The 14,060-nt window shown below is 36.9% G+C and overlaps 1 protein-coding gene across 1 annotated transcript; it reads right to left on the reverse strand.

Moving 5' to 3' along the window:
- LOC113129897 (elastase-1-like) lies at window positions 1–3,001 on the reverse strand. The gene is made up of 7 exons (XM_026306109.1): window positions 2,954–3,001; window positions 2,580–2,677; window positions 2,155–2,255; window positions 1,497–1,622; window positions 967–1,103; window positions 661–803; window positions 1–162 (listed from the first exon to the last, which is right to left on the reverse strand). Exons 1-7 carry the CDS (start codon window positions 2,991–2,993, stop codon window positions 1–3), a joined length of 807 nt encoding a protein of 268 aa, XP_026161894.1. The 5' UTR covers window positions 2,994–3,001.
- Window positions 3,002–14,060: the final 11,059 nt, after the last annotated feature.

Here is a 14,060-nt window from a genome sequence, read left to right on the forward strand (position 1 = left end):
TTAAATACTGACGCTGTTCATCCAGCTGATGTAGTTAGAGACCCGGGAGAAGACAGTTGGCTTCCTGTAGGTGTTGCAGCCAAGTGAGGACACAAAGCTGGTCACACCGTGGACAACCCACCGTCCACCAACATAACAGTTGAGGGGGCCACCAGAGTCACCCTGCATTTAGAGAAAACATTTGACAAACAAAACAGAATCAAAATGGTAACTTTTAAAATCGAGGATTGTTAGAAAGTGTCACTCTAAAAAGTTGTCAAGATGTTGAGATGTCTCCATATTCTGGCTTACCAGGATCAATTTTCAAAGTCTGTTCACATGTAGTGGTAAAAAAAATGTTCTGACTAGAAGAAGCTGTGTGAAATCAGATAAGTGTACTGAGGTGATGTCACTTGTGTCAGTGTTTGGAACTGAAAAAAAAAATCTAAAGGCATGAAAGATGAAAGATTAGAAAACCACTGCCAGCAGTCGAGTTGCCCTGTGGTTGATGTCTGTGTAAGATTTTGACAAAATAGAGAAATATATTATGGCGCCATAAAAATATAAATCTTCTGAAAACTGCCCATCATGAGTTTGACTTGTAAGGTTTAATCAGTGAAGTAACTTCTAGGAAAATAAATACTAAGTGGTAAGGTCCTTTCTAAGACCTCATGGACTCACATGGCAACCAGAGTTGCTGCCACCCCCAGCACAGACCATGGAGGTCTTCACAGTGCTGCCCCACCATCCAGAGCTGGAGCAGGTCTGATAGTCAACAATAGGCAGGTAGGCCTGTTTCAGCAGAGCAGACAGTTGTCCTCCAGCTGGGGACAGCAGAAATAAGACATCGCACAACTGTGATAAACCTTGTGACAGCAGGATCATACACTGCTGTGACATTGTGTACAGGTAGCTTGATTACTGCATTGAAGTACTGAACTGAATACTGGCTTTGAACATGTAAATTGATCAAAGTGTCAAACTCACTCTGGGTGCGTCCCCATCCAGTGATGTAGCAGTTGTTGTTGTTGGGCAGGATCTGACCAGAGGGAGGCAGGTTGGCCGGCTGGACGTAGGTGTTGAGAGTGGCATCAGAAGACAGACGCAGGAGAGCAATGTCCCACCTGAGGGTCAGAACAATAAGGTCTTTGTTTAGTTAATCTTTTGTACTGATTGCACTTCCTCTGTATTGGCCTGATGTCTAAAATTCCATTGTCTTGTCTGGCCTCAGCTTACTCCAAAAAATAAAGAAGTAAATAAATTAATTCAAAAAATAATCAACTGCCATTTTTATTTGTCAAAGTATATTAACCAGTTCAGGATTCCAGTACTTGGCAATATATTCTTTTATTCATTCATTACCTATACACACTTATTCCTAATTATGGCCACAGGGATCTGCTGGTGACTGGCTCAGCTCTCTTTGGATGAAAGGCAGGGGTACACCCTGGACAGGTCACCAGACCATCACAGACTTGCTAATTCATATGGAGAAGAAATTCCGAGTAACCACTAACCCTGCAGCAATATTGTTTCGGTTCCAGTTGGGGTGGATGTGGACACCGCACACACCCTTGTACTGCTCTTTACCCTCAGCGGTGTTGAGGTTATGCTCTCCAAGAACAACACGCCAGGTCCTGGAGCTGTAAGAAAGTAAAAAATAATAAGAATTATATGTTCTCCAATCCATCATGTCTGTAACTGAGCAGCTTTTGGGATATCTGCTTAGGTGTCTTAGCTCTACACTATCAACAGGAAAAATACAAATTTCTGTCAGAACACAAATTTTGCTATTTGCTCATTTATATTTCTGTTAATGTGAGACTCTGCAGCTGTTCTGTGATGCATGAAAATCCTTATATCTCAACATGTCATATCTGTGTCATATTCCTGAGCTCACAACAGGACAAAACTGCAAATAGCAGCAATTTGGAAAAGGGCAAAAAAGTGAAGCTCAGCTACAGAATTTATTAATGTGTGTTTCTGTGGATAATAGCAAACATGCAAATATATTTATTGATTAAAAATTTTATACAATATAATAATGTCACCTTGAAATACTGTGTGTATGTTTTTATAGGTGCAAAAAATATTTTTTTAACACTCAGAATGTCCTTTTGCATCCCAGTGGTCAGGACTAGGGTATGTTATACTTATAACAGCATAAACACTCACGTGTCCACACAGTGAGCAGCAGTCATGACCCATCCACTCCTGAGGAGGGTTCCTCCACATGTGTGGTAGTAGTAGCCGCCAGACAGGAACTGAAGAGAGATCTAAGGGGGGAAAATAGATATGAGTTTGTATGAAAACATTGGAAGTTGGAATTGTAAATCTATTGGCTCTGTATTAGCACATTCCCTACACATCACTTTCTCTGCTGAAAATGTGAGTTAGCTGTTAAATAGTTAAACAAGAAAGGGCCTAAGGTAATGTCCCGTCAAATCAAATAATCTGAAGGTTGTCTGGTCATTTCTTATATACTTCTCTATATATTATATAATACTCTGTATTAGCAAATTCCCTACACATCACTTTCTCTGCTGAAAATGTGTGTTAAACATGAATATAATCTTTGATGTTATGTTTCTGTAGGTTACCTGCCAGGGCCAGGAGTTGGGTCTGGCTACTTCACCTCCCACAACCCTTGCACCAATGTCCTCCAGGAACTTGGGCTGGGACACCGGCTCAGCCAGCACTGGTAAAAATGATCAAAATGGAAATATATAGTTTTCAGAAACCTTCACAATATTATGTCATTTCCATTCACAGAAAAAGAAAAGGAGAAATCATGGTAGTGTGTGTAATGGTAGATCCAATGATGTGGAGCTGCTGTGTGCTGACTAAACTACAAAGTAATGTCTCATTTGATGCAAGACCAATAAACTGACTGACTAAGTATAAGAGAGGGAATGAGACAGAAAGAGAATATTGAAAACTATCATTAATGTGGTGTGTGCTGTCATTTTCTTACCTATGGCTGCAAGACTTGTCAACACCAGAAATCTCAGCATGTCTGTAGTGTTTCAGAATGTTTCTGCAAGGACCAAATGCTTCTGTCCTTCTTTTATACATCAGTTTGACCATCAGCTGATGCAGAAAGGTGTGGCTGTGACAATAGTTAGGTATGTACCTGAGGTCTGTCACACACACGTTTTCACACACTTCTTGCTTTAAGTTATAGGAAATGGTTCAGAATAAAGAATGATATGTAGACTGACAAGTTTGTAATGTGATGAAAGATGTGTCCATTTGAAACAGCATGAACTAATAAAGTAGTCATTAGAATACATCTTTCCATGATCTTGTTCTCTGTGACTGAAAAGTAGTAAAACAATCTGATCACAGTGGTGAAAATAGAAACACAGACACTCAAGAAGTCTTTTCTGTCTTTTTTGGATTATTGAATCATCATGTATTATTGCAGAAAATTATGCACTATAATGACACAATATATTAAAATCATTCAATGGGACACACTGGAAACTAGCATGTTAGTATGTTAATTGCCTCATTGGGGAAAGTGACAATTAGGCTAACTTGTATGGGGTATAGAATCTGTCAATAAAGAAGTATGTGTACAAATAAATTCCAAATATTCTCTTTTTAATGCCACCAAAACTTAAAAATACAAAGTCAAATTTTATGTGTACACAAACTTTCAGGCTGTTGTGTTTCTAAGATATCTCATTTACTAAATGAACCAACCAAAAACCAAAATATTATGCTTTCAGCACCTCATGTTTGAGATTTTTGGTTATCTCATTTACTAAATGAACCAACCAAAAACCAAAATATTATGCTTTCAGCACCTCATGTTTGAGATTTTTGGCTGTATCTTTACATATGTCAAAGTATGATTACAATAGAGTTTATTTCTGTATAAGACTAGAATCCAAGATTATAATAAACAATATGTTATTATCTTTTCCATTTCTTTACTAGATCACTGCTGACTTCCAGTTTTTTTGGAAAAAAGGAGGAAGTTTGTGCTAATTACTGCGCTGCTGATGATGCAGACCAAAAACATTTACAGTTGTTGACATGAAGGCAGAGTGATCAGGAAATAAATCATAAAGGCAAAATATTACTGGAATAAATTATGCTACTTCATTATTGTTTTTCTTGGGAACATTTTCCATTGAATTCTCTTTTTTTGCATGTATTTTGCTCTGGCTTAATAATAATACAAATATATATTGATGTGCTTTAATAATGTGCAAAAATACATATGTAAATATTTTGTCAATAAGACCACCCCAGTGAGACAAGTTCAGACCAACTATGACACTGTCTCCTGCATTTTGGACCTAAGTCTTCAAATATCATTTCAGATTTTTAATCCTCTTTTTTCAATTAATATTATCATCCTTATAATTAAATATGAAAGCTTTTATGTTTTCAACATCTGAATATTTGGAAGAAGGCACAGTACAGTAAGGAGATTAACAGGGAGCCCATCATAAACAAGGTTTTTTCTTATTATAAAATCGGACTAGAAACTAAAACACACCATGCTCACAATATTTATTAAACACTGGACAACAATACTTCAGTTTCATTTTTACTGCAAATGCGTGTCAAAATTATCACAGTTACATAATCATGTTTTCAAGGAAGGTATTTGTTTTAGTGTTAAAGACTAGAATTCAAGATTAGAATGAACAATAATCTTATCTTTTCCAACTGTCTCTCAGATTATTGTTGAGTTGTCTACTCTGCTTGGAAAACAGACAGAAGTTAGGTAGGTATGTTCACAGGTATGTTCAATGACAGCCACACAGAGATGTTGAAGTGTTGGATTTAAGGACAACAGAGATTTAAAAAGAAAGACTGAGCTGCTGATGCTAACATGCAGACTTACAGTTGTCAGCAGGAAAGCAGAGTGACCAGGAAATAAATTAGGAAAATTAATACTGTAACAAATTATGCTACTTCCTCAGGGCTTATCTTGCATTTCAACTGATTTTTGTAAACATCTTCTAAATTTCCTCATTGTTTTTTACCCTTAGCTTTATGACAATACAATTGTATATACTGATGTGTAACAATATGCAGCAAAAGAAGTTATCATAGAGAACCTTTTGGATGAGAACAACACCAGGAATATATGATTTCTCAGCAGCGCTTGTGTATAATGGTGATTTCAGTTAGACTTTCAGTTAGACTAGCTCCTAGGAGTGTTGATTTATTGATAATGACCAGTGCCACAACTCTCAAGCAAAAGCAATTTATTATTGCTGTATTGATAGATTATTTCTGAAAGCAGCATACGTAAAAAAAAAAAAAAAAAAAAACGAGAGATAATTTCAAATAACAACAGGAGAACTCTGGGGAAAGTGAAGAGCAGAGCAAGTTATTATGGAACAAGTGATGAGCTCATCTGGCTATTGGCAGGCTGATTTATTTTAAACTGAGGAGATTTGACTCAAGCTCAACAGTGGCAATGCAGGTGAAACATATTAACACCTGTGCAGCTTGATAATGAGTAAAAGTGACCTGCAAGACCATAGTGCATTTTCACCTAAACGTCACACCCTGCCAGTAATACCTGCTCTGCATGATGACATACTGGGCCCTGTGGCAAAGAACTGTAGACAAACTGTGGTTCCTTTGATGTCCATGCTTAACAAAAAGAGGCTGCCTATAAGGTTTTTTGTGAATTAACAATAAAACAAATTTTAAACACTGAAGCTACACAAACTGAGTATAAAAAGACTGTCATTGGTCTAATACAATACAGTATACTTCTAGTAACCAATTTGAAACAGAAGGATTGAAGAGGGGGAGAAAAAATAATGAGAGGTTTGGAAGAAGGTGCTGTGCAGCAAGGAGATTAACTGGGTACCTATGATAAATAGATTTAGAGTAAATAGATTTAGTAAACACTGGACAGCAATTTTTCAATTTAGTTTTTACTCCATATCTGATCCAAAGTATAGAATTATCACAGTTACATATTAGTTGTATGTTATAGGAAGGTATTTAGGTGTTAAAGACTAAAATATACATTGCCCTCATTTTTTAATCTCTTTCTTAGATAATTGTTGAGTTGGATAATATGTTGAATAAGATAAACTAAAATATACTATGCTCACACTATTTATTAAACACTGGATAACACTACTTCAGTTTCATTTTTATTGCATATGTGTCAAAATGATCACAGTTACAAAATAGATGTGTTTTCAAGGAAGGTATTTGTTTGCGTGTTAAAGATTAGAATGAACAATGCCCTTATCTTTTCCATGTGTCTGTCAGATTTTTGTTGAGTTGTCTAATCTGAAAAACAGACAGAACATTATCTTCGTTTCAGAGAAATGTTACAGAACACGCAGGACTACCTTTAAGGAAAAGATGGGTACAGTATGTCTGATGACAGCTATGCAGAGATGTTGACGTGTTGCATGTAGGGACAAGATGATCTTAAAAAAACACTGCTGCTGCTTTACAGTTCCTGCAGGCAGGCAGAGTGATCAGAAAATAAATCATAAAGGAAAAATGAACACTACAATAAATTACACTGCCTCCTAAGTGTTTCTCTTCTAAAAAAATATTCTATTTTGTTAAAATCTTATTACTTTTTAAAATCAAATCAAATGTATTTATATGTAGGCTCCAGCAGATCCCCGTGACCCTGGCTTTCAGGAAAAAGCGGGTATAGAAGATGGATGGATGTATTTATATGGCATTTTAAAAACAACTTCCAGTTCAGCAAATTGCTTCACATGTACAGGAGATCATAAGATATTTGAAAATTAAATATAATCAAAACAAGAAACAGAACAACACTATAATACCAAAAACATTCAGTCATCATTTCAAAAGAAAGTAAAAGACTCAGCTTTGTGTTAAAAACTAAGGAAGATGAGAACAAATCAGTAGCTGCTCTAATGCTGAGAGGTAGACTATTGCATAGTTTTAGGAGCTGCAATAGCAAAAGTACTTTATGGTCTTCTTTTGATATCACAGTACAGTCAGAGTAATACTTTCCCAAAATAATTAATGGATCTAATGTGAAACTGTATGCATTTATGCATTTCCACATACTTTGTAATTTAGACTGTCTCAAGTTTCTTTATCCAAGAGTATGTGTGTTTTTTCGTAAAATGCAACTTCAATGTAAATAAATGTAATTAAAAATTGAATTGATGAGATGATTTTTTGTTATTTTTTCCATTTTATTCCCTGGAAAAGTAAAGAAATATTTCAATCTGTAAAACACTTGAATGAGCATTTTTACTGAGTTTTTAAACTTATCACTCATTAAAGTTCACTTTTGATATTTTTGAATTGCAGTCTATCCAGTCAATGTATCTGCTGAGCAAAAGCCATTTAGTGTATGGACCATTCAGTTATAGCAGTAGTACCTCCAGTACTAGTACTAGTACAGTACAGGGCTTAATGGCTAGGAAGTCAGACTTGTAACCTGCAGGTCTGTCGGCCTTCAGTACCTTCAAAGGTAATACCTTTGAGCGAGACACCGGACCCCCGACTGCTCCCTGGGTACCATGGCATTGGCTGCCCACTACCCTGGGTGTGTGTGCACGGTGTGTGTATGTTCACTACTGGGTTAAAGTATGGGTCACCATAATTGGCCATATAAGTCACTTTCAGTATTTTACATGATAATTTTTAAAATATCAAAGCTTTCTCCTGTTTTTACCATCTGGATGTAGTAAAGACAGCAATGAATCAGGCAAACGTTTGGAAGAAGGCACAGTAAGGAGATTAACTGGGGATGCATCATAAATAAGGAATGTCCTCATAAAATAGGATAACAAACTAATATATATATAAATATATTTATAGTGTTGTTATAGTGTTATAGTGTTATAAATATAGAGTTAAAGATTACAATGAACAATGCCCTCATCTTTTCCATCTGTCTATCAGATTATGGTTACTTTATCTACTCTGTTTGGAAAAGAGACAGAAGCTTATCCTTGTTTCAGAGGAATGTTACAGAACATGTGGGACTACCTTTAAAGAAGGGGACAGGTATGTTTAATGACAGCTAAGCAGAGATGTTGCATTTAGGAACAAGACAGATTTTAAAAGAAAGACTGTGCTGGTGATGATAACACACAGCATAAATACTCATATTTGTTAGCACGCAGGCAAATAGAGTGATCTATGTCTGGATCACCATCCATCCATCCTTCCATCATCTATACCCGTTTATTCCTATTTAGGGTCTGTTGGACCCTATTCCAGCTCTCATCCGGTGAAAAGCAGGGGTACACCCATTCCATCATCAACTCACTGATTGAGGAGGGAGGCAGGCTAAGAAAGGGAATATGCTTTAAAATATGAACACATAAGTACTATTATGTCAACATTAAAGCTTACCATAATGGAAATCCCACAAAGACAAAAGAGTAGGCTACTCCATCCAGCCCTTTGAACCTAATACTGACAAGGCATTATGTCCTACCCACTAGAACATCTGTGGCAAAAACCCTTGTACATAGTTGCTGTCTCCTCAACTTAAGCACATTGGAGCAGAATTGGAAATGTCCTCCCCAAAACAATTTCCTGTGCAGAATCTCAGAAAATGTAACTTGTAACTAGATGCATGTCATATGCACATATGTTATTTTTTCCTCGATTGTATCCATCCTGATGATACTGTATAAAATGAATTTCTCTGTCACTCTGCTTTAGCACTCTGTCGTGAAGGTGACCTCTTTCCAAAGACAATAAAATATCTAAAACACATTGGAGTCTCAGTTCATTTCAGAGTCTTCATAGAATATTGAGGTTTCTCAAACTTTCCACAACTTAAAATGCAGAAAAAACTCAAAGCAACTCAAAACATTTAATCCTCATTTTGATACAGACTGTAATGGCATGTAAATGTGCACGTGTGGTGTTCTGTGCTGAAATACCTGTATATTTTGCCTGGTTACACTCATTTCGTGGCACCAGAGCCTGGGGTGGCACCATAGAAGTGCCATAAGTGCCATTTCAGGTGCTGCAGCATTTCAAGAGGTGACATGGGAGTTTTGAATGGCAGCCTAAGGTGTTACAGTGTTACTGTTGTCCTCTTCATTGTTTAACAAGAGGTTGACACAATGGTTATTTCATCAAACAACATTATGATAAGTGCACCCTGGTGGTTGTGTGGTTGAGCAGAGTCCCTGATTTTTTGTATGGGGCTGTGTAGCAGTAGACTGGCAAGAGTGCCCATGTGGACTTCTGTCCACCCAAACATTTCAACCAGAAGTTGTGACTGATTTATGTACATTAAATAGCAACATGCAGTTAGCTCCGTATGTCACGAAGGATTCCACTCTGAAAAAAAAACCCCCAAAAATCAAACGAAACAAACAAATGAAAGAGGTAGATGTGGCTAATTGCCAGCTGTAGGGCTGACTCTAGGCCTCTTTTTCAACTTCAGACGTCCAATGAGTAGGATATATAGATGTAGCCTATATAGTAGTTGATATATGGTCAACTACTTCTGTGAGGATCTTTTTACAATCCTTGTTTTCCAAAAACAAAAGTGAAATGTAGGACTTTGGTATTCTGTGCATTTTAGGCACTAGCCTGGATCATTGTAATTGACATAAGCCCCTGCTGAAGTAGTAAGTGATCCTACATGTGTCCTCCAAAATATGTTCCCTGACAGGAAGGTGTCAGGCCACAGCTCAGTATGACACATTCAATTTCACTTTGTCATGGTGGAGAGACTTTTAAAATACGGCTTGTTAGAAAGTGGTGTCCTGAAAGAGTTGGATCAATTAAAGGGATATGCATAATCTGCTCTTTGTGTCTCACTGTTCTGTCTAGCTTTTACAGCCAGGTTTCTCCCATTAGGATCGTTCTGTTTTACTCTTATAATAAAAAATTGTTTGGACCTATAGGCAAAGACAAGTCTAGGCCCAACATCCAGTAAAGACAAATGCATATTGAAAGACATCTGTTTCCACTGGGTTAGTGAGCCAGAGGTTAATGGAGATCCACATTAGGAGCTGATTCCCTCCTCTGGAACAACTTTCATTATCTTATTGTCATACAGCACCCCCTATGTGAATTTTCTTCCTTTAGTTCTGTGTTTTGTAAGAAACATCCTGTACATAAGCGTGTAGGTGCACTAAATGCTTTGAGTATTTAGTTTTCTTCTCTTTCTCTCCTTTCTCTCCAGCCTTTTTTCTTTAATTTTAAAACTTTTGTTAGGGATCAGCACAAAGAGGCTACTATTTGTCATTCTGTATAGAAGCGAATTTGCATGAAATTTAATTCATGAGACATTCATGGGCCCTTGAGGATGATTATATAAGACTGATTGTCAGTCTAGTTCCTGGATGTTAACTCCAGCATCACAATGACTTTTTTCATCCACTCATCAACTGATCAAAATTTAAATTTCTCCAGTACTTTGGTTAATGAATAAATAACTGGAAATGACATTATCAGCCTCAGGTGTTTGTTGTGTTTAGGGTGATTTTACAGATGTTAGCATGTTAGCATTAACATGCTGCGTTAGCATGACTGTACATCCTAGACTGACTGGTATTTCAGGTGCATCATCTTTGATGAGCAGTGACAGACTGACAGTGACATTACCTCTCATCTAAGAAGTCATGTGTCAACCTGTTTCCTCTCCTAATAACAAAAAACAGACCTGTTCTTAATTACACAAAACAGCCAGTACAACTGAGTGACACCCCATTGCATTTGACTGTATGGTTTCTGTAATACCATTGAGAGTGGCATTGACAAAATGACACTGAAGAAGATAACATTACAGTTTCTAACTCTAAATTAATCATTTTACTTTGTGGATCGATATTGACCCACACCAGCTGCTAGTTTTCAGATGACCACCACAGCTGTGACGTTTCTTGTGATTTAGTTCTGTGCCAGGTCAGGATAGTTTGGTTGGACCGTTCTAGTCAGTATTTTAAACAATGTTACATTAAATGATTTTGGGAATGTTTTAATGCCTGACAGAGGACAAGTGATCAATTTGTGTATTTTTATGTGTGCTAAAACATTAAGGTGTATTACCATACTACAGTAGTGTACATTCTTATAGGAATAGATGTTGACAAATTAATATAAGTACAATGATTATTCATTCATTTTTTTCTTATCTTGTCATTAAAATATTTACATAAGAAAACTACTTAAATATACTTAAATGCGTACTGAGGTTTTTAACTCAGTTCTCATTAAACTGCACTTTTTGTATTTTTTATTTGCCGTCCTACCAGTCAACACAGGACTTCCTGAAGCCAAAAATTGGCAAGGTTCTTGGATATGCTGAGCAAAATGAATTTAGTGTATGGACTGTTCAGATATAAAATACATACTTTTAACATTGTCGATCTTTCGATTCTTAGATCAAAGTATTTTCACCATCAAAATGTAGCAAGGACAACAGTGCACCAGGCAAAAGTATGTTCTGTACATAAAATTATATAATGACTGCAGAGAAATGTTGCAAAACAAGGGTGGCTACCTTAAAAGAAAGGAGCAGGTATATGCAGTTACAGCTATGCAGAGATGTTGATGTGTTATGTCATGTGAAGTCCACTGAATATTGTTCTTGAAATTCACGCAGTCATGAAATCATCAGCTGGTTTACATGACTTCAGCGTTCCTGCTGACAATGTGAGCGTATTAAAAAGCAGAGATATCACCTTGCCAACAAAGGTCCATATGGTCAAACTGGTTTTCCCAGTAGTAATGGACGGCTGTGAGAGTTGGACAGTAAGGAAGGCAGAGCGCCGAAGAATTGATGCTTTTGAACTGTGGTGTTGGAGAAGAATCCTAAGATTGCCTTGGACTGCAAGGAGGTCAAACCAGTCAGTCCTTAAGGAAGTCAACCCTGAATGTTCATTCTAAGGACAGATATTGAAGATTAAGCTGAAATACTACCTAATGCAAAGAGAGGATTGACTGGAAAAGCCCCTGACGCTGGCAAAGATTGAATGCAAAAGAGGAAGGGGACAGCAGAGGGTGAGATGTGCTGCTGTAGTCCATGAGGTCATGATGAGTCTCTCTGGATGTCAGCTCAGTCTTATATAAGCTCTTTTATGCTCAGTAATTTGTTCTTTTATGCAGGGAGCTCATTATGTTAAGTACAACAAATGCTGTGTGTTTACCGATACTACCAGTACACACAAATTTGAGAGGGGCACAGTGCCATCTGGTGGATGTAAGAACTGTACAGTCTCACTCCAACCATTGTTTGCCTGCATATAACGCCTGCATTAGCTAAATTAACTAAGCCAATAAAGGGACAATCTGTCAAATCTGATTAACTTTACATATTTAAATAAAGAAAAGACAGTCAAAATGTTCCTGCAATGGCATATTAGCTTAATCCATTGTACCCACAGCTAATTGCTCATATTATATTTCATTCCAGGTGAAAAACAAGTCTACATAATGAATCATACATCAGTAATAATAATAATAATAATAATCATAATCATAATAATAATAAATAGAGGAAGAAGAAGAAGAAGAGTCAACATCCCTGAGACAGTCACTGACAGCAGTGAGGTTGCTGAGGTCACCTGGGCTCACTGGAAGGTATATCTGTATGTCCTGTGAGTAACAATGGAATAAGATACAGTGTTTTTTGAACAATACAACCAAGTGGAAGCATCTAAATAAAAGATAAAATCAGACCTGAAACTGAACCGTGTGGTAGAACAGAGTTAATGAGGACTGTGGAAAAGATTGTTTCAAACATGAAAGCTAAAAGCTAAATGCTGGGTGGAAACCACTTTTACTAAAATCTTACATAAGAAAGAAGTTTAGAGATTTGGTCTGAAATTGTCAAGAACACAAGGATCAAAGTTGGGTTTATTTAAAAGAGGTTGCACGACAGTGTGTTTAAAAACTGAGGGGAAAATATCACTTTCTAAAGCATTATTTATGATCAGTAGAATATCAGGACCAAATATAACCAAAAGTATCAAACACCTCTTGTGAGAGTAACATCAAAGCTGCCAATGCCATGTTGATTATTTATCAACATCACTCTGGCTGCCTGCCTGCTAATGATTGTCTTTGTCTTCATTGTTATCATCTCTGGCACAGTCTTTAAATTGGTCTTAACCCTAAATGGAACAACATCTTTGCACAGCTATAATTAAACATACCTGTCCCTTTCTTTAGTTCCACCTCTTCTGTAACATTTCTCTGCAATGTGCATAAACTTTCTCCACCTTTCCATCAGACTGGGGAAGTCAGCTGTAGTTTTAAGATTAGGATAGAAAGCACAGCAAGTTTGAACCTATGAGTTAACATTTACTTACTTTACTTAAATAGGTTTGCCTTTGTGTTTTCTATTTTGTTCATTAGAAAACAACTGTAAATAAAAAAGTGTCTGCTTTCAGCATCACAAGGGTGGTACCTCAGACTGCTAGATAAAAATGCTAAGACAAGTCAAGTAGACCATGGCACCTTGGGCTGGCAGTCAAATATACCTTGGCAGCTTTTAAAATCACATGCCACTGCTTGGTGGGAAATTCAGGTTGTCTTGTAGCGAAAATGAAAGTAGTCAGTAGTGAGTTGTCATCTGCCATTGTCTAATGTGCTCTAAGGCTGGATGGCAGTGGGGATGAAGGATCTCCTGTATTATTACATATTTCCATATAAATATCAACCAGGCTAGAGCCTACAGCCAGGGTATTGACTCTGAAGCTGCACAGCAGGTCTTTGAGCTAAATGCTGTGACCAGCATGCTAATGCTAACATGCTAACATTTGTAAACTAAGACTAAACAGGAAATATAGATGAGGTGAATTAATGCCATATGTTTCCCAGTTATTTGAACCACAGAAATTAAACATTTTACCGGATGATGAGACCAGGTGAAAAGCTAACCAATTTATTATAATTCCTCATATGGAGAAATAAACATATTCACCACATTTACACCAAATTGCAGCTTTTTAAAAAAATCAGTCAAAATCATCAAAGTCATGGTGTTGTGAGGCTAAAAGTCAGGAAGCCAAAGTTACTGAACTTCATCCTCAGTGGCCCATGAATGTCTGAACTAAATTTTATGTCAATCCACAATACAAATTGTTGAGTTATTTCAGTGGGGTCAAAAT

Source organism: Mastacembelus armatus, chromosome 5 (assembly GCF_900324485.2).
Source record: "Mastacembelus armatus chromosome 5, fMasArm1.2, whole genome shotgun sequence".
Lineage (NCBI taxonomy): Eukaryota > Metazoa > Chordata > Actinopteri > Synbranchiformes > Mastacembelidae > Mastacembelus > Mastacembelus armatus.

Bases quoted from the DNA above. Each gene is read 5' to 3' on its own strand.
- LOC113129897 (XM_026306109.1), bottom strand. From the start codon at position 2,993: ATGCTGAGATTTCTGGTGTTGACAAGTCTTGCAGCCATAG. The intron at 2,256-2,579 runs GTAACCTACAGA...TTCCCCCCTTAG, and splicing joins CCAACTCCTGGCCCTGGCAG to ATCTCTCTTCAGTTCCTGTC. The intron at 804-966 runs GTGAGTTTGACA...TGCTGTCCCCAG, and splicing joins TGGATGGGGACGCACCCAGA to CTGGAGGACAACTGTCTGCT.